The 26,420-nt window shown below is 36.2% G+C and overlaps 1 protein-coding gene across 10 annotated transcripts in view; it reads left to right on the top strand.

The window, feature by feature from the left end:
• Positions 1-26,420, top strand: part of LOC105465055 (coiled-coil domain containing 88A) — a 129,635-nt gene that overhangs the window by 64,106 nt on the left and 39,109 nt on the right. For 7 of the 10 annotated variants that reach the window (XM_071076707.1, XM_071076708.1, XM_071076711.1 and 4 more), the window contains exons 9-17: positions 2,447-2,528; positions 5,685-5,843; positions 7,512-7,658; positions 8,234-8,378; positions 12,583-12,767; positions 15,440-15,577; positions 17,068-18,138; positions 19,613-19,740; positions 23,889-24,030. In XM_071076707.1, the coding sequence (XP_070932808.1) occupies positions 2,447-2,528; positions 5,685-5,843; positions 7,512-7,658; positions 8,234-8,378; positions 12,583-12,767; positions 15,440-15,577; positions 17,068-18,138; positions 19,613-19,740; positions 23,889-24,030 (2,197 nt within the window). The remainder of the gene's footprint in view (positions 1-2,446; positions 2,529-5,684; positions 5,844-7,511; positions 7,659-8,233; positions 8,379-12,582; positions 12,768-15,439; positions 15,578-17,067; positions 18,139-19,612; positions 19,741-23,888; positions 24,031-26,420) is intronic. The other 3 variants (XM_071076712.1, XM_071076709.1, XM_071076706.1) reach the window with 1 other exon arrangement.

Below are 26,420 nucleotides of genomic sequence, written 5' to 3'. Positions count from 1 at the left end.
TTTACTTAGCATAATGTTTTCCAGGTTCATCCATGTTGTAGCATGTATCAATACTTTATTATTTTTAGAGTTGAATAATATTCCACTGAATGGATATACCACATTTTGATTAACCGTTTTTTGGTTGATGGGCATTTGAATCCAGTTTTTGGCTATTATGAATAATGCTGCTATAAACATTCAGGTGCATATTTTTGTGTAGACATCTGTTTTGAATTCTGTGTGTTAACATACATAAGGAATGGCCAACATTCAACATTGTGAACATAATTAATGCCACTGAATTATATGTTTAAAATGGTTAAAATGAGGCAGGGCATGGTGGCTTACGCCTGTAATTCCAGCACTTTGGGAGGCTGAGGCAAGAGGATTGCTTGAGCTCAGGAGTTTGAGACCAGCCTGGGCAACACAGGGAGACCTGTCTCTGCAAATAATTTTTTAAAATTAGGAGTGTGGTGGCACGTGCCTGTGGTCCCAGCTACGTGGGAGCTTGAGGCAGGAGGATCACCTGAACCGGAGGTCAAGGCTGCAGTGTGGTGGCACGTGCCTGTGGTCCCACCTACGTGGGAGCTTGAGGCAGGAGGATCACCTGAACCAGGAGGTCAAGGCTGCAGTGAGCTGGGATTGCACCACTGCACTCCAGCCTGGGTAGCAGAGTGAGACTTTGTCTCAAAGGGGGAAAAAAAAAACTTGAAAAAATTCTGAATACTTCTGGGTCCAAAGCAGTTCAGATAAGGGATACTTAACCTGTTTCAAATGCCTTTTAACTTGTAATGCACTTTTAGAAATCTGTCCCAAAAGCCAAGCACAGCAGTGCGCGCTTGTAGTCCCAGTTACTTAGCAGGCTGGGTGGAATTCTTGGGCCCAAGAGTTCAAAGCAAGGCTGGGCAACATAGTGACACCCTGTCTCTTAAAAAACAAAAGAAGAAGAAAACTGTCCCGAAATACACAGGATTTTATATATAGTAATGAGCTTATTTACTAAAAGATTATATAGTACAGTAAAAAATGGAATCCATTTAATATGGTATGGTTTCTCTAGCAAAGGGAATATTTTTCTACCGTTAAAAATCATGGTTTTGGGCTGGGCACCATGGCTCATGCCTGTAATCCCAGTGCTGTGGGAGGCTGAGGCAGGAAGATTGCTTGAGGCCAGGAGCTCAAGACCACCCTGGACAACAGAGTGAGACCTCATCTCTACAAAAAATTAGCCAGAAGTGGTGGCACATGTCTATAGTCCCAGCTATTCCAGATGCTGAGGCAGGAGAATCACTTGAGTCCAGGAGTTCAGGGTTGCAGTGAGCTGTGATCATGCCACTGCACTCCAGCTTGGGCATCAGAGTGAAATCTTGTCTCTTAAAATATATAAGTATATATATTTTTAATAATATATTTTAAATAATATAAACATTATATTTTATAATAAGTGTTAATATATAATGGTTTTGAAAAATGTAAGGGCATGAGGAGATTAGAACAATAAATTGTTTTATACAGTGAACATTTACTTTATTATTAAAGAACAGAGGGTAGAAAAGTAGAGATAGTAGTGGAGGCTTATTTTAAGGAGCTTGATTGTGAAGGAGAGAGAGAAAATGGAGATTAGAAGTAAAGCAATTCTAAGAGAAAAACTAATAGAAGAAATTGGAGGATGTTTATAGGCTGAAACCAATAGAGAAGTAAAGATTTTAGTATCTTATGGCAATTGGAAGTAATAATTTCCTTTCAGCCACTGTAAATGTTGAAAATAGTTGGAGACCCTTATAAGTCTCAGACACAGGTAGAACTGCCTTGCATAAAAATTCTTAGCTTAGGCCGGGCGCAGTGGCGCATGCCTGTAATCCCAGCACTTTGGGAGTCCACGGCAGGTAGCACCTGAGGTCAGGAGTTCGAGACCAGCCTGAGTAACATGGTGAAACCCCGTCTCTACTAAAAATAAAAAAAATTAGCCTGCATAGTGGCGGGCGCCTGTAATCCCAGCTACTGAGGCAGGAGAATTGCTGGAACCTGGGAGGCAGAGGTTGCAGTGAGTCAAGTTCCTGCCATTGCACTCCAGCCTGGGCGACAGAGCAAGACTCTGTCTCAAAAAAAATTCTTAGCTTAACTGTCTGTAACTGCAGAGAGTGAGGAAGAGAGAAAGAAGAGTGGAAATGGAAGGGGGGTGGAGGGCAGGAAAGATGAAAAGAGAGGAAGAGAAAAACTGTATTACATACTATGAGAACATCAGCCATTGAGGTTAGCCTTTGGAAAAAGGGAAGAGGTTTGATTAATGGCATCTAATTGTATAAATTCCTAATACCTATCTTTTTTTCTCTTCTAGATTAGGGTTATGGCTAATACTATGTTCAACTAGTTATTTAGTAGTGATAATACATTTATATTAATGCAGATGATGATCACAGTTTTCAAAAATAATATGCTTAATGAGTGTATTTTTGCATTTAAGGGAGGAAAAGACTGAACAGTTGTTGGATTGTAAACAAGAACTTGAGCAAATGGAAATAGAACTCAAAAGGCTGCAACAAGAGGTTGGTACCTGGAATATCTATTATTTAGGACCACCAAGTAATTGGAAATTGATTTTCTTCCTTGTAATTTATAACCTTTCCTTCAATGCTTATATAAATAAATGAGGTTACTGAGGCTTCCAGAGATTGGATGATTTTTTCAGAGTCTCTCTCTTCAAAAATGCCAGAGCCAAACTTTCTTCCATGTTAATGCTGTTCAAACTCTGCTAAGATTCAAAAGAGCTACTTAGGACTGGGGTAGTTCCAGATTTTTCTTTTTGATGTGTTTGGCTTCTGTGGCCTTGGAAGCTAGAACACCTCTACTGTAAACTATGCTCTTTATGTGTATCTCTCTGTGTCTCTGCTGCCTGATAGTGTTTTATACGAATTTATATATGACAGAATGCTTTTTGATTTTTTTCACTCTTTTCCTATTAAATAAGATTTAAAAAATTTTAAAAGTATCTTTATTTTACAGCAGCTTCTTCTTTTTTCACCTTAAACCAAGAGTAATTAATAGCTCACTTTTACAGTCACTCTAATGTTTCATTTTTATTTGAGATTAGTGTGTGAGCTCTTTAATCCATAAGTGCTAAGGATTAGGATAAGGCTGGATAGTTGTTTTTTTCCCTTATCTTCCCCATACCTGCCATTTTAGATGCAGGGAATACTGTAATTACCGGATCATAAACTGGGACCTTCATAGATAAATGAGACTAGTCTTCATAGTCTTTATTTCTAGACATGCTGTGGCTGCTTTTCTACTTGTTGGCAGCAGGGTTTTTTTTTTTTTTTTTTTTTTTTTTTTTTTTTTAATGTATGTTGGTTCTCTCTAAAGCAGTAGTTTTCAGTCTTTTTGGTCTCAAGCCTCCTCACCACTCTTAAAAATTAATGAGGATTGGTTGAATATGGATTATATCTATTGGTATTTATCATATTAAAAACTAAAACTATGAATTTTTAAAAACTTAAGTCTGGGCAAGTGCAGTGGCACACGCCTGTAATCCCAGCACTTTGGGAGGCTGAGGCAGGTGGATCAAGAGGTCAGGAGTTCAAGACCAGCCTGGCCAACATAGTGAAACCCTGTCTCTACTAAAAATACAAAAAATTAGCCAGGCGTGTTTGTGGGCACCTGTAATCCCAGCTACTCAGTAGACTGCGGCAGGAGAATTGCTTGAACCCAGGAGGTGGAGGTTGCAGTGAGCCAAGATTGCGCCATTGCACTCCAGCCCAGGCAACAGTGCGAGACTCCGTCTCAGAAAAAAAAAAAAAATTAAGTCACTTGAGTTGGGTGCAGTGGCTCATGCCCATAATTGTAGCACTTTGGGAGGCCAAGGCAGGTAGGTTGCTTGAGCCCAGGAGTTAAAGACCAGCCAGGGCAACATGACAAAACCTCATCGCTGCAAAAAAAATGAAAAAATTAGCTGCACGTAGTTGGGCACACGCTGGTAGTCCTAGCTACTTGGGAGACTGAGGTGGGAAGATCACTTGAGCCTGGGAGGTCGAGGCTGCAGTGAGCTGTGAATGTGCCAGTGATCAGCCTGGGTAACCGAGTGAGACGCTGTCTCAAAAAAAAAAAAAAAAAAAAAATCATTAAAAAAATACCCCATTTCATGTTAGACTCCAACTGGGCGTGGTGGCTCATACCTGTAATCCCAGCACTTTGGAAGGCCAAGGCAGGCAGATCACTTGAGGCCAGGAATTAAAGACCAGCCTGGGCAACATGGCAAAACCCTGTCTCTACTGAAAATACAAAAATTAAGTGAGTGTGGTGGTGCACACCTATAATCCCAGCTACTTGGGAGACAGGCACAAGAATCTCTTGAACCTGGGAGGTGGAGGTGGCAGTGAGTTGAGATGGTGTCACTGCTGCACTCCAGCCTGGGTGACAGAGTGAGACTCTGTCTCAAAAAAAAAAAATAGGTAGATGAATACATAGGTATTTTAATGAAATAACCATTATTTTCCAAAACAAAGAATAATGAAAAGAATGATACTATTTTACATTTTTGCAGATCTCTTTAATACCTTGCTTAATAGATGACTACTACTAGATTCTCATAGCTGTTTCTGCATTTAGTCTGTTAAGATGTCACACACCATGTAGCCTCTGGAAAACTTTACTGTGCCCTCATGAGAGAATGAAAATGAAAAAGACAAATAATGTTTTAGTGTTATTATGAAAATAGTTTTGACCTTCTGAACTCCCTGAAAAGGTTTCAGGGCCCACAGAAGACCCTGGATTATACTTTAAGAACTACTATCCTAAAAGATTACAATAAGGCTTTTAAAAGGTTGGATTTTAATATTTGTCTCAAATGATATTAATATATGCACTAATGATTTTACTTGGAAGCTTTAAAAAAATGTCAGCAAGATTTTGGTATGTCACAACATATCTATAGAAACTTTTATACAGTAATTAATGATTTATTTTAGTAATATTGTTTGCCTTTTCTGTATTTTTACCATCTTTTATTTTAAAATTAACTTTTTCACCATAAATTAATTGCAAATGGTTGTGTTACATGGATGTTAACTTATTTTAAAATATCCTGAATATTGTTTACATTCCTGACAGAGAACATATTTAAAAAATATGAGCATAAATGTGTATATATATATGTTTAAAATACTTTGTTTTTTTAAAAAGGCTTTAAAAAATTTTAGTAATGTATCCAAGATAATGAAAAAAAAAGTTTATATCTCCCCATTAAAAAAAAATTAGATATAATTTACATACCATAAAATTCACCTTTTTAAAGTATGTAATTCATTGATTTTTAAAGTAAATTTATTAGCCAAGTGCAGTGTCTCACGCCTGTAATCCCAGCACTTTGGGAGGCTGAGGTGAGTGGATCACCCGAGGTCAGGAGTTTTGAGACCAGCCTGGCCAACATAACGAAACTCCATCTCTACTAAAAATACAAAAATTAGCCGGGCATGGTGGTGGGAACTTGTAATCCCAGCTACTTGGGAAGCTGAGGGAGAAGAAGCGCTTGAACCTGGGAGACGGAGGTTGCCGTGAGCTGAGATCACACCATTGCACTCCAGCCTGGGCAACAAGAGTGAAACTCTGTCTCAGTAAATAAATAAATGTATCAAATTGTGCAACAAAGAATAACAAGTTGATAACGGAAAATAATAATTAAAATATATTTTTAAATTTTTATTTAGAACATGAATTTGCTTTCGGATGCTCGCTCTGCCAGAATGTACCGAGATGAATTAGATGCACTACGAGAGAAAGCAATCAGAGTTGATAAGCTTGAAAGTGAAGTCAGCAGATATAAAGAGAGACTACATGATATTGAATTTTATAAGGCAAGAGTTGAGGTATGTTGCATAATTAACCATGATTTTTTTTTCTGTGTTAGAATTTTAACATATTTAAAATGCAGTTAATAAACATGAGAAACTCTTGAAATGGTGAACAAACAGTAAATACATTTGGGTATGTTTATTTTATGATAGATTAGCATATTGCTTTTAGTTAGACTTCTACAAAAGGGACCTGTGGATATTACTAGTTTTATTGAACTCTTTGGGGCTCTTCTTTTATTCCTTTTCTTAACATCATATATAGAGCAGACCTTTGAAGTCCTTCTTATAGTCAAAATATTTATTTCTATTAATTTTAAACTTTTTCCCAAAGTGAAAGCAAAACATATTTCAGATTGCTTCTTAATTGAGATCACTAAATTAAGATTAATGAAGCCTCTATATATGCAAACAAATGAAAAAAATTTTTTCTAACTTGATAGTTACAGTTCAGTGTTACGTGAAGTTGAGTTTGACAAGAATTTGACAAGTCAGGCTGGGCACAGTGGCTCATGTCTGTAATCCCAGCACTTGGGAGGCCAAGGAGGGCAGATCACCTGAGGTCAGGGGTTCGAGACCAGCCTGACCAACATGTCAAAACCCCGTCTCAACTAAAAATAAAAAAATTAGCTGGGCATGGTGGCACATGCCTGTAAGCCCAGCTACTCAGGAGGCTGAGGCAGGAGAATCGCTTGAACCCAGGAGGTGGAGGTTGCAGTGAGTCGAGATCACGCCAGTACACTCCAGCCTGGGTGACAGAGTGAGACTCTGTCTCAAACAAAACAAAAAAAAAGACTTTGACAGGTCTTGTGTCTTTTTCTTCTTTCTCAGCTAATTTCCTCATTATCTGTAAACAGGAGATTTTGGTCAATTTCAGTAGTAGGATAAGAAGGAGAGAGTATACAAAATCAAGAAATGAAAATGTAAGAGAAAGTGGTTAGAACATTTTAACTTGAAGGTTACCAGTAAGTAGACCCAATAGGACTGTAGAGATAAAGTACATATTAATTATTTGTCAGTTATTTAAAGGCGTGTGTATGCATGACACTGTTAAGGGATTCTCATGAATATCACTGTCTTAGTATACTTTTTCTAGACTTTAGTTTAGAAACCATAGGTATATAACTTAGCAAGATAGAATTATGAACTCTTTTATCTGCAAAACATATGCAGGGACTTTTAAGGATTTCCTCAAGGTGTATTTATGTAAAATATTTATTAATAGAGCCTTGGTTTATGATTTATGTGAGTTCTGATTCAAGTCTTGGTATTTTACTGCAAAAACCTCAAGCCCTTCACTTCCAAGTTATAGCCCAAAGTACAGAGAAATATTTAAATCTATTTCAGTCAATACATTAAGCCTGGATTCCATGGAGAGTTGTATCTTAAATATCTGGAAGACTACTTCTACTTAGTTAATTCCTTATCTTTGTGACTGAGGAAGTTAAATATGCCCCGACAATTTAATGTGAAGTTACAGTAGTATTACATATCTTAAGTACTGAGTGTTTTGTTTGCATTCTGGGGTAAAAAGCCAAGAAAACATTAATTGTATTTCTATTAGTAGGTTTACTCATGCATAGAACTGTTGATAAAGATGGCTTAATGTTTTGTGATAATCTTTATGTTCCATAACTTTAAAAAATTAACAGATATTAACACATTTGTGATAAATGTTTATAGGAGTTAAAAGAAGACAATCAAGTTTTATTAGAAACAAAAACCATGTTGGAAGACCAACTAGAAGGAACTCGTGCTCGTTCTGATAAATTACATGAATTAGAAAAAGAGAACTTACAACTAAAAGCTAAACTTCATGATATGGAAATGGTAAGTTTTAAGAGATAGATCAGTTACATGGCCTCTAAGGAAAACTTTTCAAGATTCAACTGATTTCCTTGTATTGGCAAGGATGGCTAGTGTCCTTGAGGCTTTAACAGAGAAGAGAGAGCTAAATAAGTTAGATGCCTCCAACTTTATATAAATATGAAAGTAGTAGAAATTTCTGCTTTTGTTACAGAAGCATGTTACTTACTAATTTTGTCTTCAACCTTTCAATACCACAATAAATAAGCTATTGTGTAAACATGTCTTTAAAAATACAGAAATCTGTTTGCTAAAATTTAGCGTTGGTTCATAATTCTTTTGTTAGATCACCAAAACAGTATGTTGACTATGAAGAAGAATTTTCATTGTGTCCCCAAAGATCAGCTTAAAAGGATGTCAGACACTTAATCAGTATAATTGCCAGTGATAATTGTAAGTGCCTTCAAAACTGAACAATTTAAGGAACTCATGATTATAACTAAGTTTCTGATAAATAAAAGTTGAGTAATAAAGTTTTTGCTTGAAATTGTACTGTTTCTTAGCCTTTTTTCTCTCCCTAATCCTTGCCAATAAAAAAGGAACGAGATATGGATAGAAAAAAGATTGAAGAATTAATGGAAGAAAATATGACTTTGGAAATGGCACAGAAACAAAGTATGGATGAATCATTACATCTTGGCTGGGAGCTGGAACAGATATCCAGAACTAGTGAACTTTCCGAAGGTATTCTCAATTTTTTAAAAATTTAAATAGATAATTGAATCATGAAGTTGTATTTATGTTTACTTTCAGTTCTTTATTTTCTGCAGTGGGAGATATCTCAGAAGACTACCTGTCTCCATAGATATGATTTCACACAGTAATACATTGTTTGCATTTTCTTGGGTCTGGTCCCTAGCTTTGCATGTCTTACAACTGAATTTTATGAATGCAATAACAGATTTGATTGGTTTCTTATCCACTATTTCATGTTAGTATCCTAAGAGGCTGCAATACCAGTTTATTAATTTATTTTAAGAAATATGGTCATCTAGTAAATAGAATAGAAAAGTCATATTAGTGGTCAGCATGTTCTTTGACTATAGGTAAACCCAAATAGGGAGTCAAAGCATAATGGGCAAATTTTCAGGTGAATATATAGTTAGAATTAGTTAATTTAAGGATCTTCATGACTACTTGTAATATGTATAGTCTCCATTATAAGATAATACCTGCCAACCAGCCCAGCCTAGTTATACCGTGGACCTAATGAAAGATTCCCCCAGGTAAATTTTTAACTTTTGGCTCTTTTTTCCTGGGCTTCACATTGACTTGTCCTCTTTCTCAAAGCTGGGCATAATTTTATACAGTTGTTTGGATTATAGCTTTGGATGTGCAATATGAATTTTTGAAATTACAAAAAAATTCACCAGTTAGGTCACATTTATTCACATTAGACTAGTTTCAAAACTCGTCAGTTTTGCCCAGTGTTAGATTGTTCTACTTGCGTTTCTTCAGCAAATACTTACTAAGCACCTATCGTGTGTAAAATACTATGCCAGACACCGAGGATGTACTGTTGAGGTAGACATAAACTCTTGAGATTTTATAATCTGGTGCTTACAGAATAATTACCTCTATAGATGATTCCACCTTTTGATTACCAATTAGGTTCTTCCTATTTTACACTTGAGAATCGAATACCAAATTCTGGGGCCCCATGTACCGACTATAGAGTAAGTGATGATATTCAATCATTGAACCTATGTTACTTAAAATATTTGTGAAACTTTAAAAATTATATTCCTTGTGAATTGAGTTACAAAGAAAGCAATTCAGACTTAAATATTTTCTACTAAAGGTAGTTAGAATTACTCTGTTAATTAAGAATTACTACTCTGTTAGTCTAGACTTCTGAGGATTAAATTGTTGGTATTTGTGAGGCCCTTAAATAGTGCCTGGTAAATAGTAAGCATTCAAGTATTAAATATCATTATTATTCTGTCACTGTTGTTTTGTAATTGATCTTAGCTGGGGTTGTAGAACTGAATATTTGCTTTACTATGGTGTAGTTTTTATTTTTTAAATTATACAAGGGACTTTCTAGAAAATTTACAGAATTTCAGAAAATTTGCTTCAGAACTTTGCTATCTCATTTTCTAACCCATGTGTCTTAGGAAAGTTAAAAGTATCTTAGAAGTTTTTTAAACACCAGTGTGTTTAATAATCACCTAGTATAAAAGTTTGCAGTAGTTGTGCTTTCAAGTTTCTATGGAATAGGTGGGAATGTAAACTGGTTCGGCCATTCTGGAAAACAGTGTGGAGGTTCCTCAAAAAATTAAAAATAGAACTCTCATAGCATTCAGCAGTTTTGCTCCTGGGTGTATATCTAAAGGATATTAAATCAGTATATCAAAGAGATATCTGTATTCCCATGCTTGTTGCAGCATTATTCACAAATGTCAAGATATGGAATCAATCTGTGTCAATGAAATGATGGATAAAGAAAACGTGTTTTATATACATAATGGAATATTAGTCATAAAAAGAATGAAATTCTGGCCAGGTGCAGTGGCTCACACCTGTAATCCCAGCACTTTGGTAGGCTGAGGTCGATGAATCACGAGGTCAGGAGTTCAAGACCAGCCTGACCAATATGGTGAAACCCCGTCTCTACTAAAAATACAAAAATTAGCCAGGCATGGTGGTGTGCACCTGTAATCCCAGCTACTTGGGAGGCTGAGGCAGGAGAACCTCTTGAATCTGGGAGGCAGAGGTTGCAGTGAGCTGAGATCATCCTATTGCACTCCAGCCTAGGTGACACAGTGAGACTCTGTCCCAGGAAGAAAAAAAGGGGGGGTGCCGGGTGTGATGGCTCATGGCTGTAATCCCAGCACTTCTGGGAGGCCGAGGCAGGCAGTTCCCAAGGTCAAGAGATCAAGACCATCCTGGCCAACATGGTGAAACCCTGTCTCTACTTAAAATACCAAAAAAAAAAAAAATTAACTGAGTATGGTGGCGCACACCTGTAATCCCAGCTACTTGGGAGGCGGAGGCAGGAAAATCACTTGAACCCAAGAGGCGGAGGTTGCAGTGAGCCAAGATTGTGCCACTGCATTCCAGCCTGGCGACACAGTGAGACTCTGTCTCAAAAAAAAAAAAAAAAAAGTTTGGCCGGGCATGGTGGCTCACGCCTGTAATCCCAGCACTTTGGGAGGCTGAGATGGTAGATCACCTGAGACCGGAGTTTGAGACCAGCCTGGCCAATGTGGTGAAACCCCATCTCTATTAAAAATGCAAAAATTAGCCGAGCGTGCTGGCAGGTTCCTGTAATCCCAGCTACTCGGGAAGCTGAGGAAGGAGAATCTCTTCAACTTGGGAGGTGGGGTTGCAGTGAGCCACTATCACGCCACTGCACTCCAGCCTGGGTGACAGAGCGAGACTCCGTCTCAAAAAAAAAAAAAAAAAAAAATCTGTCATTTGCAACAATATGGATGAACTTGAAGGGCATTATGTTAAGTTACATAAGCTAGGTACAGAAAGACAATAGTGCATGATCTCATTTATATGTGGTATCAAAAAAATTCAAACTCATAGAAACAGAGTAAAATGGTTGTTAGCAGAGGCTGAGGGGTTGAGGGTATAGGGAAGATGTTAGTCAAAGGACACAAGATTTCACTTAGATGGGAATAATTTCAAGAGATCTATTGTTTATCATGGTGACTATTTAAAAACACCTAATCCAGGTAGATTAACAGTAATGCTACTCTTGGGGAATATTATATATTTAAACTCTATACTGTGTTTTAATAGATATCTTAAGACAGAATCAGATTTATAAAGGGATAATGAATGGAAGTGGATTAAAGATTTTAAAATAATTTCAGCATGCTCAGAATATTCATTTTGAACTTTTAGCCAAAATAAGTAGTATTGTATTTTCAAAATTCGTTTAATCCTTCATTAGTTGCTACTTAGAATAATGTATCCTGTAAGTTTATAGTTAAATTTAAATAATCTTTTAATTTAAAAAAAGACTTGGGCAACTAATGGAATGTTAAAAGTCAGTAACTATTCAGTGTACCAGCTTTCAGTAAAAGATTAACAACATGATGACTAGAAAAGCTGGAAATAAAAATTGAGGTTTTCCTTACTTAAATATGGAGGTTATTTACTTACCTAATTTTGAAGAGATTTTATACATGGTGGGGGATATGTTGGATGTGCATGTGTTTCTTTGGTTTTTATGAAGAAGAATTTGAAACATACACAAAAGCATACACTGGAAATTCCCTCCAGTGCCTTTATTCATTTCCTTTCTTGAAATAGTAGGTCTCATCTTTCATTTGTAAATCCTAATGTTCTTGTATCAGCAAAATATTTAATGGGTCTGCTTGAACTCCAGTTTCTTCAATCTAAATTTTATGCTTTTTTTCACTAGAATGCTGTGGATGCATTAAAAGTTAAAGATTCATCTCTTGGCTGGGTGCAGCAGCTCATGCCTGTAATCCCAGCACTTTGGGAGGCTAAGGCAGGAGGATTGCTTGAGCTCAGGAGTCCCAGACCAGCCTAAGTAACAGAGACCCAGTCTTTACTAAAAAATAAAAAAATTAACTGGCTGTACCCGTAGTCCCAGCCGTTTGGGAGACTGAACTGGGAGGATCCCTTCAGACCAGGAGTTTGAGGCTGCAGTGAGCTAGGAACGCATCACTGCACTCCAGCCTGGATGACAGAGAGAGATCCCATCTCTTTAAAAAAAGAAAAAAAGAAAAGGAGAAAAAGATTTACCTCTCTTATCATGTTTATCTTATATAACCTCATTGAATTTTTAATAAAGTTAAGGATCAAATGATGCAATGCATATATACTGAACTTTTTAAATAGTAAAGAGTAAACATAGTAAAAATGGTAAAGAGTAAATACAATGGTGTATTTTTCAATATTATAGCACCACAGAAATCCCTGGGCCATGAGGTGAATGAGTTGACATCAAGTAGATTATTGAAGTTAGAGATGGAAAATCAAAGTTTGACAAAAACTGTAGAAGAGCTTCGGACTACTGTGGATTCTGTAGAAGGCAATGCTTCCAAAATCCTGAAAATTGAAAAAGAAAATCAAAGACTCAGTAAAAAGGTAAATTAAAATGTAATGTTTATTTTAATGTTAAAAAATACTTGTAAAAGTGTAAATAAATGGCACATTTATTTTCCACTGTTTAAATGCACCCTCACTGTTATTTTAACTTGTTATGAAATTTTTCAAATATACACAAATATGGTGTAAATGAATCCTATACTCATTATTCAGCTTCAACAATTAAGAACTTACTAGCTGATCTTGGCCAGGTGTGGTGGCTCACACCTGTAATCCCAGCACTTTGGGAGGCCAAGGCGGACGGATCACCTGAGGTCGGGAGTTTGAGACCAGCCTAGCCAACATGGTGAAACCCTGTCTCCACTAAAAGTACAAAAATTAGCCGGATGTGGTGGTGGGTGCTGGTGATCCCAGCTACTCAGGAAGATGAGGCAGGAGAATCTCTTGAACCTGGGAGGTGGAGGTTGAAGTGAGTCGAGATGCGCCACTGCTCTCCAGTCTGGGCCATAGAGCAAGACTCGGTCTCAAAAAAAAAAAAAGAGGCAGCAGGGCTAGAGGAGTTATATTTGCCAGTTTCCAAATAATGAATTGGTTCTCTCATATCTTCTTGAGAGAACAGTGAGTGAGTTTGTTGTTTCAGTATCATTATGAACCCATGAATTTAAAAATATTTGTATTGTTTCAATCCACTCCATTTGTTTTTCTTACTGTCTCAACTCGGGCTAGTGGAAGCCTCTTTAAAAGCTGCTTTGGTTCTGAATCCTTATTACATGGCCTTAGCACTCCTTGAGAGCTGTCTTACTTTCTGCCATGACAAAATATTCTAGGCTCATCTTGAATATTTTCTGTCCCAGATCTGGAGACAGCCATTTCTCTAAAATTAGCCTTTATTCCTTTTAGTGGGAAATAATATTTAGAGACCACAATTTAGGTATTATGAAACTTGAATCTTAATCAGACTCTGGTTGAACAGAAATACTTAGCTGTGGAAGAACAAGTGTTTTGTTTTTGCATATCTTTCTGTGCACATAATTCTACATAAATAGAATCCCATCATAAAAACATGCATGACTAAGAATTGTTTCTAAGAAGTTCCTAAGTGATGCTCATCATGCTGTCCTGGAATCATGCTTTGAGAACCACTGCCTTAGATTATTCAGAGGCTCCTTGGTATTCTTGTAAGATTTTTACTGTTTTAAAATGTTTTTGCATTGTCTTTAATCCATTAACTAAATAATCTTAGTAAGTGTTTGACAATATAGTGTTAAAGTAGGATGGCCGTTTAGAATTTAGAACAGTTTTATTTTGGTTGTCGTTAAAATTGGGCCTGTAGAGTACAGTTTCTTTTTGAAATTAGCTTTGAAGTTTGATTTGTAAATTCTTAGTGATTCAAGCAATTTTTGATCAATTAATTGTAAAAATGATTTTTTATAAACTGAATGTTTCACTTTAATCCCATTGATACAAAACAACAAATGAGTTTCAATAACTGTCATTCATATATTTCCGTATATGTAATATGAGAACCAGATTAATTATTCATAACTGAAAGCTTCCTGAACTGTAAATTAATGTTGAATTGAGTTATTGGATAAGTTTTTTGACCTGGTGCTTTTCATATTATTATTATTATCATTATTATTGGCAGTAGTAGTATTTTGAGCTAGGGTCTCACTATGCCACCCAGGCTGGAGTGCAGTGGCACAATCCTAGCTTGCTGCAACCTCCGCTTCTCAGGCTTAAGCAGTCCTCCCACCTCAGCCTCTCAAGTAGCTAGGACTACAGGCACAGGCCACTATGCCTGGCTCAGTTTTTTTGTTTTTTGTGATTTTTTTGTTTGTTTGTTTTTGGTAGAGACATGGTTTCACCATGTTGCCTAGGCTAGAAATATTATTGGAAGATTGTTTCCATGTGTAGTTATTTCCATTAATGTTAAAATAGAAAAATTAAAATTGCTTTAGAGTGCTTCACTATTGACATAAGAATTTAACATTTAACTTGCAGTAGAATATTTTATAAAGTCTTCTCGATTTTTTTAATTGCCTAGTTTGAATATATGATAATGGAAAAATCAATAGTCTTAGCATATTTTTAACTTTAATTTGCTATTTTGTACATATTAACTACCAGTATTTTTTATCTCTAAAATGTGTAATTGAAAAGAAATTTGAACCTGAAATATAAATATTTGCTGCTGTTTTCCTTAGTCCTTTTTTATAGTAGTATTCTTTTTCTCCCTCTTTTTTATTTTAAACCAAGTCCTTTCTTTTTTCCTCATTGAACTTATACTGTACTATTTCTCATCTTTTCCTTCATGCTTTTTATATCTTCTCCCTTCTTGCTCACTGAAATTCTCTGAGTATAAGTAAAATTTTACTTTACAAATCCACTGAAGCCAAGAGAATCTTTTTAAAAAGTTTGTATAGTTCTCATATAGCACATTATCATTTATTCAGCTGGATTTGTCTTTGTGTTTAGAAAATGAAACTTACCCCAAAAGATGCATAGGATAAGAAATCACGTCTGCAGATTTTATACAGCTACAGAAATTAGCATGGAATGCTGCTTGAATTTCTATACTGAGTTCTTAAATTTTAGCATTTGGATATTAACACTATTTTATCCTTTATTCAGTGATTATCTTTTGTTTTGACATGTTTTCACTATTGTAGAATATTTAACATATTGTTTTGTGATTTAATTTTCTCTAGGTTGAAATTCTTGAAAATGAGATTGTTCAAGAAAAGCAAAGTCTTCAGAATTGTCAGAATTTAAGCAAGGATCTAATGAAGGAGAAAGCTCAGCTTGAAAAAACAATTGAAACACTGAGAGAAAATTCAGAGAGACAGGTTCGTACATTTTTTTACTAAGTAAACAATGTATTTTAAAATTTATTAGCAAAAGTTATTTAAAATATATGCAAACAAAACGTTGATATAAACATTAAAGGGAAATATTTTAGAATTTTTTTATTTCAAAGTAATTATAATTTTACCTCATTTTCTAACCTATGTATCTTAGGAAAGTTGAAGAGAAAGCTTAGAGTTTTTTAAACTGCTAGTGTGCTTGATAATCATCTAGTATAAGCATTTGCAGTTCTTGTGCTTTCAAGTGTCTATGGAATAGGGCTGCAGATTCTAGAGTCCCTGAGTGGAGTTGGCCAGGAAATGCAGCTGTCCTCTGACCTACCGAAGAGGGAGAAATGCGGTGGCAACCACACTGTCTTGGATATTATGAAATTTGTTTTCAAGTGTTTAATGTTCATTCTTATTTTATGTTTGAGGAAACTGAGAACTGGATAGATTAATTGATTTGTTTTTGAAATATTTATGTATTTGAGACAGGGTCCAGCTCTGTCACTCATGCTGGAGTGCAGTGGCACAATCATAGCTCACTGCAACCTCGAACACCTAGGCTCAAGCAATCCTTTCACCTCAGCTGGGACTACTAGCATGCACCACCATGCCCAGATAATTTTTTAATTTTTTAATTTTTATTTTTTGGTAGAGACAAAGTATTGCTATGCTCCCCAGGCTGGTCTCAAACCCCTGAGCTCAAGAGATATTCCGGCCTCAGCCTCCCGAAGTGCTAGGATTATAGGTGTCAGCCACCATGCCTGAGCATTAATTTTTTTTAGAAGTAAGATTATTTGTTTATATCATCCAGGTATAGTCCTCAGACCAGCCATAAAAATGAAGGTTTCTTTAGAGATACAGAACAGAAATTCTAGACTAAGCTTCAATCTTCACTTTTCCAAGCTTCTTGAGATTAATTAACACACTAAATTTTGAGAATCATTGTATTAGGTCATGGTATAAATTGGATGAATTAGTTCTCAAATGTACCCAGTAATTTTTGTGATTTTGATGCTTCCTACTTAGAATTCTTTTTGGGAATGAATACACACACATACAAACCGATATATACACATACAATACAGCACGTATTTACTGAGGACCCACTGTAGGCATTGCAAAAGTTACTCAGTAAAAGTAAAACCTTATGTTCTCAAGGAGGTATGTGTGTGTGTGACACCGGTATTCCTATTTGTATTTGAAGCATGTAACTATAAATAATCTGAAGACCATTATGATTAATAGAAAATACATTTCTCAATCGTTCCTTTAAACTGTGAACTTCCTAAAGACATGAACTTTAATGACCTGACAGCGTGTGTACACAGTGGTCTTCAGTAAATACTTGTCAGAATTAAAAGTAAGACAGGCATTCTAGTACCCTTTTTTTTTTGTTCCCCTTTTCTTGGTAGTTTTTGGAAGAGATAAACCATAGTTAGTTTTTCCTCGATTACAGCTTTTGATTATTTTCTTTTTCAAATTAGATTAAGATATTGGAACAGGAAAATGAACATCTGAATCAAACAGTGTCTTCTTTAAGGCAGCGGTCCCAGATAAGTGCAGAAGCAAGAGTGAAAGACATTGAAAAAGAAAACAAAATTCTCCATGAATCTATCAAAGAAACAAGTAGCAAGCTAAGCAAGATTGAATTTGAAAAAAGACAAATTAAAAAAGAACTGGAACATTATAAAGAAAAAGGAGAACGAGCAGAAGAACTTGAAAATGAATTGCATCATCTTGAAAAAGAAAATGAATTGTTACAGAAAAAAATAACTAATTTAAAAATTACTTGTGAAAAAATTGAGGCGTTAGAACAAGAAAATTCAGAGCTAGAAAGAGAAAATAGAAAATTAAAAAAAACATTGGATAGCTTTAAAAATCTGACCTTTCAGTTAGAATCCCTAGAGAAAGAGAATTCCCAACTTGATGAGGAAAACTTAGAGCTGCGAAGGAATGTAGAATCTTTGAAGTGTGCAAGCATGAAAATGGCTCAGCTACAGCTAGAAAACAAAGAACTGGAAAGTGAAAAAGAGCAACTTAAAAAAGGTTTGGAGCTCCTGAAAGCATCTTTCAAGAAAACAGAACGCTTGGAAGTTAGCTACCAGGGTTTAGATATAGAAAATCAAAGACTGCAAAAAGCTTTAGAGAACAGCAATAAAAAAATCCAGCAATTAGAGAGTGAACTACAAGACTTAGAGATGGAAAATCAAACATTGCAAAAAAACCTAGAAGAACTAAAAATATCTAGCAAAAGACTAGAACAACTGGAAAAAGAAAATAAATCATTAGAGCAAGAGACTTCTCAACTGGAAAAGGATAAGAAACAATTGGAGAAGGAAAATAAGAGACTCCGACAGCAAGCAGAAATTAAAGATACCACATTAGAAGAAAATAATGTGAAGATTGGAAATTTGGAAAAAGAAAACAAAACTCTATCCAAAGAAATTGGTGTATATAAAGAATCTTGTATCCGTCTAAAAGAACTAGAAAAAGAAAATAAGGAGCTTGTGAAAAGAGCAACTATTGATATAAAAACGTTGGTTACACTACGTGAGGTAAATATGTTTACCTAAATTAAGGCAAATATTTTTTATATTTTTAACTCAAGGTTTCTTTTAAGTTTTATTGGAACCTATCATTAATTTGCATCCTTTTTAATATTTTTAACTCAAGGTTTCTTTAAGTTTTATTGGAATCTATCAGTAATTTGCATCATCTATTTTATGGTTCAGTAGAATTTTGGAATTAGAACTAGAAATACCGTCCAAGTTTCCTACTTTTGTTAAACTAAGAAATACCTATAAATTGTATTTTTAAAAGAATTTGTAGTAATAAAGTTTCCTAGTGGTATCTGACTTAATACATTATAATTTTAAACCTTTATTTCAATATAATGATAAAATGCTTGATCAAAACTCTTATTAAATTCTAAGTATAATAAGCATGATAGCTACTTTTTATTGAGTGCTATGTGCCAAGTACTGGGCTAAAATCTTCATGTAAGTTGTATATATATAAATAATATATATATACACACACACAAATATATATACATATATATACATGCACATAATCTTTACAACTAATCCTTTATAAGTGTTATATCCATTTTTTAGATGAGAAAACAGGTTCAGAAACATTAAATAATTTACTCAGGATCACACGGCTAATAAATAGCAGAGTTGGATTACTGGATTCAAATCCAGATTTTTCAGACTCCAAAGCCCCATGAATTTTGACCTCAAAGCCAGAGAATGCAAATCAGGTTCAACTGTTCAACACTGAGCAACTAGTATTTGCTTGAATCTATGTATCAAGAAGAATTCTGAAACTTCCAGGAGTAAATTGGCAGTATGTTCTGTGAAACATGGTTGGTGCAAGTCAGAAGGTGTGTGTTTGGCTCTTTTTCCCCATCTCTAAGCATTATAATATGTGATAACCGTTTAAGTTCAATTTAAAAGTATATTAGCATTCTGGCAGAAGGTCACATTGGGCAGTCTGCATTTCTGCTAAAGAGGCATTGAGAGGGACCTTTTATTTTTCTCTTCTGTAGACTTATACACATGAACAACAGGTTCCTTGTGCCTAAACTTCTAAGAACATCCTCTAGTTCTTCAGATCAGTATCATAAGACCTCTTTCACTGGGAGAAGGGATCTTGTGGGAGAGAAGTGTTATAGTCAACATATATTTATAAGAAGAAAGGTGCACTAAAGTTCAGGCTCGTTATTAAAAAGTAAATTGATATGTTTTTCCCCCACAGTTTTCAAACCTAAATGTGTATTCACAAGTAAAGAGTTACTACTCCCTTTTAAGGTTTTGTTTAACGCATTAGCATAAAAAAAAAAGGAAAAAAGTTATTTCAACTAGGTTATAACTTCAGCTACATTTTAATAATGAAGGAATGGTTTAACGACATTTCCTGGTTCAAATTACATGTATTCCTAGATGGTGGTAATTAGAATCTTAGCTGACTTTCTTAGATGTTTATGCCCTTGACACGTGAGTTTTGTATTTCTTTTAAAATAAGGATTTGGTGAGTGAAAAATTGAAGACCCAACAGATGAACAATGATCTTGAAAAATTAACTCATGAGCTTGAGAAGATAGGGTTGAATAAGGAGAGACTCTTACATGATGAGCAAAGTACTGATGACAGGTGAGTACTAAGTCTACTTGGCAAACAGTTGAAAATTTTTTTTTTTTTTTTTTTGCTCATACATTAATTATTTTCTGTATTAGCTATAGAAAACATTTATATATTTCACCCTATTTCTGGTTCCTTTCTTCCCTTAAAGAAAGTTGTGTGGCCGGGTGCGGTGGCTCACGCCTGTAATCCCAGCACTTTGGGAGGCTGAGGCGGGCAGATCACCTGAGGTCGGGAGTTCGAGATCAGCCTGACCAACATGGAGAAACCCCATCTCTACTAAAAATACAAAAAAATTAGCCGGGCATGGTGGTGCATGCCTGTAATTCTAGCTACTCGGGAGGCTGAGGCAGGAGAATCGCTTGAACTTGGGAGGCAGAGGTTGCGGTGAGCTGAGATCGTGCCATTGCACTCCAGCCTGGGCAACAGGAGTGAAACTCCATCTCAAAAAAAAAAAAAAACAAGTTCTTAAGGAGAAAAGAGGAATCATAGACAATCTAATATAGATATAAGAAAATAAAAACCTAAAATGTTACTATATAAATACAGTTATAAAATAGGAAAACAGGATGCTACCCAGGTAGCAGAAGATCAGAGGCTATAATTGACTGTGAAAACAATAAGACATTAACAACAAACCAACCTCCGGCTCATCAAACACAGTCAATTAAGCAAGTTATTTTTTATCTGAATCATGTGCTTAAATACCTCTGTTCTTTCATTTATTTGCCACAATGTTGACTTAAAGATAAATGGAGGAAAAGTACAAAACAAAGGAAAAGAAAAGCAACTGAGGTATAAAAATAATGTGGAAAACTAAAGCCTTAAAAGCTGGATATGAGTTAAAAAATTAACTCATATGCCTTTTAATTTTAAAAATGATCAGTATAGGTTTAAAGAAAATATATATTCTCTCATGGTAATTACAGTCTATCAAATAGAGTTAATCTGATTTTCAAGTAGTCTATTGTTTAGCATCCAGTCAGCTCCATGAATCCAGCTGGAATAGAGGTTGTATATTGTTAAGAACATTATTTTATGTAGACTAGATTTTCATTCCATTTCTGTAATTATATAACTTATATTTTATCTACTCATTATTACTGTTCCAGTATTTATATTCTATATTAAATGTATATTGGAAAAATTAATGGTGATTTGTTCATGTAGTTTTGAGAATGTTCAAAGTAAATAGGATAGATTGATACTTAAAAAGTTAGTTGTGTAATAACAGAGATATAATTTGAGGCATATATTCTAGCAATCAGTTCAAGTCAAGCAATGATTATTGAATTAATTATACAGATATTTCATGAGGAAATATTTTTATTTGAATTAATCAGATAGTTTTAAGTGCAGATTTCATTGACTGTCTTTTAATATAGATACTGAATATGCATCCCCTCTTTATTCAAACAGATTTATTATCTACTATATGTAAGACACTGTACTGCATGCTCTTTGCAAAAGAAAAAGTAGAGTACACCCTATAGTGCTAAGTGACCCTAGGTTCATATAAATTTATGAACCCAGCTCTGGGTGGACCCTTTATACAGTTTGGCTCCTCGTCCCAAACCTTAATTCATACAGTTAGCCAATGTTAATTGAGCTCTTCTTATCTGGTGATCATCTAGCATCAAAGTAGTGATAATGTTTCAACTGAATCTTAAAAAATGACAGAGGTTTACAAGGTGGGAACAGTGGGGAAGGGCATTCCATGTAGACAAAAGCATTTGTATAAAAGCACAAAAATGTGCTGAGCAATTTTTAGAGTATATAAAAGATGGATTACAAAAAGGATGAATTTGTAAGCACAGAGACAGGCTAGGAAGTGATTATAATAGTCTAGGCAACATGTGATGGCATTCATTATTTCCACATATTTATTTACATATTAGGCATGGAGGTAAGGGTATATGTTGAACTAAAGCTTTTTGGAAATAGAAAGTGGCTTGAACTACTAAACCAGCTTCTTTCTCAGCCAGGGAGTTAGTCTTTATGTCACAAAAAAAACCCCAGAAGCTCACAGACATATATTCCTTTAATGTGCCATTCCCTCCACCTTGGGATTTAGGTATATCAGTCTCAAATGATGTCCCTAATTCCTTTATTAGTCTAACTTTCTCATCTTTCTCTTTTTGAGCCAGAGTTTTGCTCTTGTCACCCAGGTTGGAGTGCGGTGGCACAATCTCGGCTCACTGCAACCTCCACCTCCCAGGTTCAAGTGATTCTCCTGCCTCAGCTTCCCAAGTAGCTGGGATTACAGGCATGCACCACCACGCCTGGCTAATTTTGTATTTTTACTGGCCAGGCTGGTCTCGAACTCCTGACCCTAGGATCTACCCACCTTGGCCTCCCAAAGTGCTGGGATTATAGGCATGAGCCACCGCGCCCGGCCTAACTTTCCCATCTTTCTAATTCATGTTATTCTTTCTGAATTTTTTTGATGGTACAGTTATTATTATGATACTTATTCTTGCCATCAAGGAATATATAGTGTAGTTTTTGAATTGAATGTATAAGTAGATAAATTTAAATGCTACAAAATAAATTTAGTAGGCCGGGCACAATGGCTCATGCCTGTAATCCCAGCACTTTGGGAGGCTGAGGGGGACAGATCACTTGAGGTCAGGAGTTCAAGACCAGCCTGGCCATCATGGTGAAACCCTGCCTCTACTACAAATACGAAAAATTAGCCAGGCGTCGTGGTGCACGCCTGTAATCCCAGCTACTCAGGAGGCCAAGGAACAAGAATCACTTGAGCCTGAGAGGCAGAGGTTGCAGTGAGCTGAGATCGCGCCACTGCACTCCAGCCTGGGCAACAGAGTGAGACTCTGTCTCTAAATAAATAAAGTGATAGAGTTGTAAACAGAGGTGATCACTCTTGTCTTTTCTCCTTTACCTCTCTGTCTTCTGTCTTCTCTTTCAATCTGGTTGCTCACAGGATTATGTTTTCATATGTTTTCAGGCCTCTTATCCATTCATTCTGTATGCTGAGCCTTCCCATACATCATCTCACCTGAGATCCTTTTTTTTTTTTTCTCTGTTTACTGTATGTTTCTACCAGGATAGACCAGAAGCAACTCAGACGTCACCAATTCGGCATACCCAAAATCGGACTCAGTAAATGATTTTTAAATGTTTGTTGACTTGAGCCAATACCAAAATGAATGAGATTTGTTCTCTGTATTCAATGAAATTAAAATCTGATTGAGAAGAAAATATTTACATAAAAATTAATTCCAGTAAAAGAATGTGGTGAAACTCTCATATATACACTTTAGGTTTTTATTTGGTTTTGTCTTCAGGGTCTTTGGGTTTAAGAAATGGATCATAAATACTGGTTTATGATACACTCTGAATTGTGTTCATATACCATCCTTTTTGTGGAAAAAAGTATTTATTAATAATTATTTATCTGCCATTCAGAAAGATAATTGCAACACTAAGTCACATCCATCTCCCTCTTGCCACTCTGTCACCAGTATCCTGTGCCACAAATACATCATTTTTTAACTGTAACTACTCTGTACTCTGAGATAAAGAGTCTTCATTGCCGGGTGTGGTGGCTCATGCCTGTAATCCCAGTACTTTGGGAGGCCGAGGCAGGCGGATCACCTGAGGTCAGGAGTTCAAGACCAGCCTGATTAACATGGTGAAACCCTGTCTCTACTAAAAATACAAAATTAGCTGGGCGTGGTGGCACATGCCTATAATCCCAGCTATTAGGGAGGCTGAGGCAGGAGAATCGCTTGAACCCAGCAGGCAGAGGTTGCAGTAAGCCCAGATCATGTCATTGCACTCCAGCCTGGGCTACAAGAGCTAAACTCCATCTCAAAAAAAAAAAATAAGAGTCTTAATTACTGAAAGGGGCTATTTTGGGACTTTGATCTTCCAGATTCCTTGAGAATTAATTATTGCTTTTGATAATCTAAGCCATAATCTGGAGCTCTATTCACTCAATGATTTTGTTGCTTCATTACCAGGATTAGTTTTAAAGGGAGAATGGGGCAGTAAGAAGAGGATGAGTTCTTTTGCCTCTTTAACAACAAGGTTTTTATAAGACCCATTTATGGCATGAATATTTGTGGTCATAAATTATCTTTAAAAATAATTTTCTGACCTCCAATAATGAACTATATTACTTTGTACTTGGATAGTAGGTATAAACTTTTGGAATCAAAATTAGAATCCACTCTTAAGAAGTCTCTTGAAATAAAAGAAGAAAAAATTGCTGCTTTAGAAGCTCGATTAGAAGAATCCACGAATTATAACCAGCAATTGCGCCAAGAACTTAAAACAGTAAGTGATTTTCTTGGAAAGAATTTTAAGGATCATTTATTATATAAATATTTGGACAGAAAAATATAAAGTAGAAAATAAAAATATAAAACATTTTATTGATATTTAGTCTATTCCTTTTTCATAAACTTGAGAGTTTTCTTCTTTTTTTTTTTTTTGAGACGGAGTCTCGCTCTGTCGCCCAGACTGGAGTGCAGTGGCGTGATGTCGGCTCACTGCAAGCTCCGCCTCCCGGGTTCACGCCATTTTCCTGCCTCAGCCTCTTGAGTAGCTGGGACTACAGGCGCATGCCATCAAGCCCGGCTAATTTTTTGTATTTTTAGTAGAGATGGGGTTTCACCGTGTTAGCCAGGATGGTCTCGATCTCCTGACCTTGTGATCCGCCCACCTCGGCCTCCCAAAGCGCTGGGATCACAGGCGTGAGCCACTGCGCCCGGCCACTTGAGAGTATTCTTAAACAGATCTCTGTCATATGAATATGGTATAGCTTATTCAGTGGTATTTCATGTGTGTGATATCCTGCATGCTGTTAGGGATATATCAGAAGTGTGTGGGTGGAATGAGGAAGAGGCAGGCTTATATTATTAGGAAAAGCTCTCATTGTGATATTGACATTTTACTCTGTCACTCTTTCCTATTGAGGATCCAGGGAAAATTCTGCTAAGCAAAATATGACAGCACCTGATCTCATAAATTTGAGGTCTTTTCTAGATCTGTTTTCTTTTGATATTTGGAAGTATTCAGTGAAGTAAGCAAGCAAGGCAGAGGTAACTGTTTATTTTCCCTAAGGAAGCAAATCAAAATATAAGGGACTTTCCCATTCCACAGGGTTGGTAGATGGTAGATTGGTAGAGTCATGTTCTGGTTTATTCACCCTTTTATTATCTCTGCAGTGCCCAGGAGTGGTCTCAAGGTTAACTGAATACTTAGACTGACAAGATTACTATAGGCTACATTTAGAATCATTCTACTCAGAACACTATAAGAAATATAAATAGACAGCAGGGCCGTGTCAGTCCATCCTCTTCACGTAGTTGTCTGAGAATAATCTTTCCACCAGATGGTTTACGTATAAGATAAGATTCACGTTGGGTGTGTGCAGGAGCTTTCCTGGCTTTGAATCCTCATGCTCATAGTAGTGATTACCTCTTGCAGCAACTCCAAAGGTACAGATTTAAGATCCCCACAGTGCACATGCCAATTATAGGAGGTGCTGTACTCAGAGAAGTTCAGAGATAGGGCTGCCTATTGGTCTTTAAACTTCTCCTAGTCATTTTTTTCAATAAGCAATATTATCTAGTAACATAGAATGTTCCAATTTTTTTTCACTATTTGCTGACACCATTGCTGCTGTTTGTCACAGACATTGCCATGGAACATACATTGTTACAGAATAAGTTTTACTTATTTTTCATCCAGACATTCTCAGAGCCAGAGAATAAATTTTAGAACTGTGTCTAGTTAACCAAAGGGATTATTTAAAAAAAAAAAAAAAAAAAAAAAAAGCGCGCACACACACACACACACACACACAACACATTAACCTGCTTTTTGTCCTGAATTTTTTACCCCATTAGCTGTATCACTCAGTTGCAAATAAAATCAACTTCATGAAGCTACTCAACCAGAAAATTAGTGGGTTTGGGTATGAGTTGTGTACGTGTGTTTCAAGTAGATATTTAAAATGCCATCACTGGGCCGGGTGCAGTGGCATACCTGTAATCCCAGCACTTTGGGAGGCCGAGGCAGGCAGATCATTTTAGGTTGGGAGTTCAAGACCAGCCTTGCCAACATGGTGAAACCCTGTCTCCACTAAAAATGCAAAAATTAGACAGGCGTGGTGGTGGGCATCTGTAATCCCAGCTAGCTACCCAGGAGGCTGAGGCAGGAGAATCACTTGAACCCAGGTGGCAGAGGTTGCGGTGAGCCGAGATCGTGCCACTGCACTCCAGTCTGGGTGACAGAGTAAGACCCGGTCTCAAAAGCCATCGCTGACTTCCACTTTCAGCTGTTTAGACATAACTGTTATGGACTAGCTTCTTGCTATGTATTCAACTGAATTTATATTGTTATAAACTTTTAATACTATATGTGAAGAAGTATTCTCTTTAAGATAGACTGTGAAAGTTAAATACGAATAGTATAAGGGTTAAAGTAACCACTAAATTCGTATGACAAAGAGATATAGGTAATATGACCAAAAAAGGGAGATAAAATGGACTCATAAAAAATAAATCCAGGTTAGGCACAGAGGCTCATTCCTGTAATCCCAGCACTTTGGAAGGCTGAGGTCAGCAAGATCGCTTGAGCGCAGGGGTTTGAGACCAGCCTGGGCAACATAGGGGAGATCCTGTCTGTTAAAAAAATCCAAAAGGCAAAAAGAAAGAAGA

This window comes from Macaca nemestrina, chromosome 13 (genome assembly GCF_043159975.1).
Source record: "Macaca nemestrina isolate mMacNem1 chromosome 13, mMacNem.hap1, whole genome shotgun sequence".
NCBI lineage: Eukaryota > Metazoa > Chordata > Mammalia > Primates > Cercopithecidae > Macaca > Macaca nemestrina.
The sequence above is the reverse complement of the archived record's forward strand: the minus strand, read 5'-3'. Positions and strand labels throughout refer to the sequence as shown.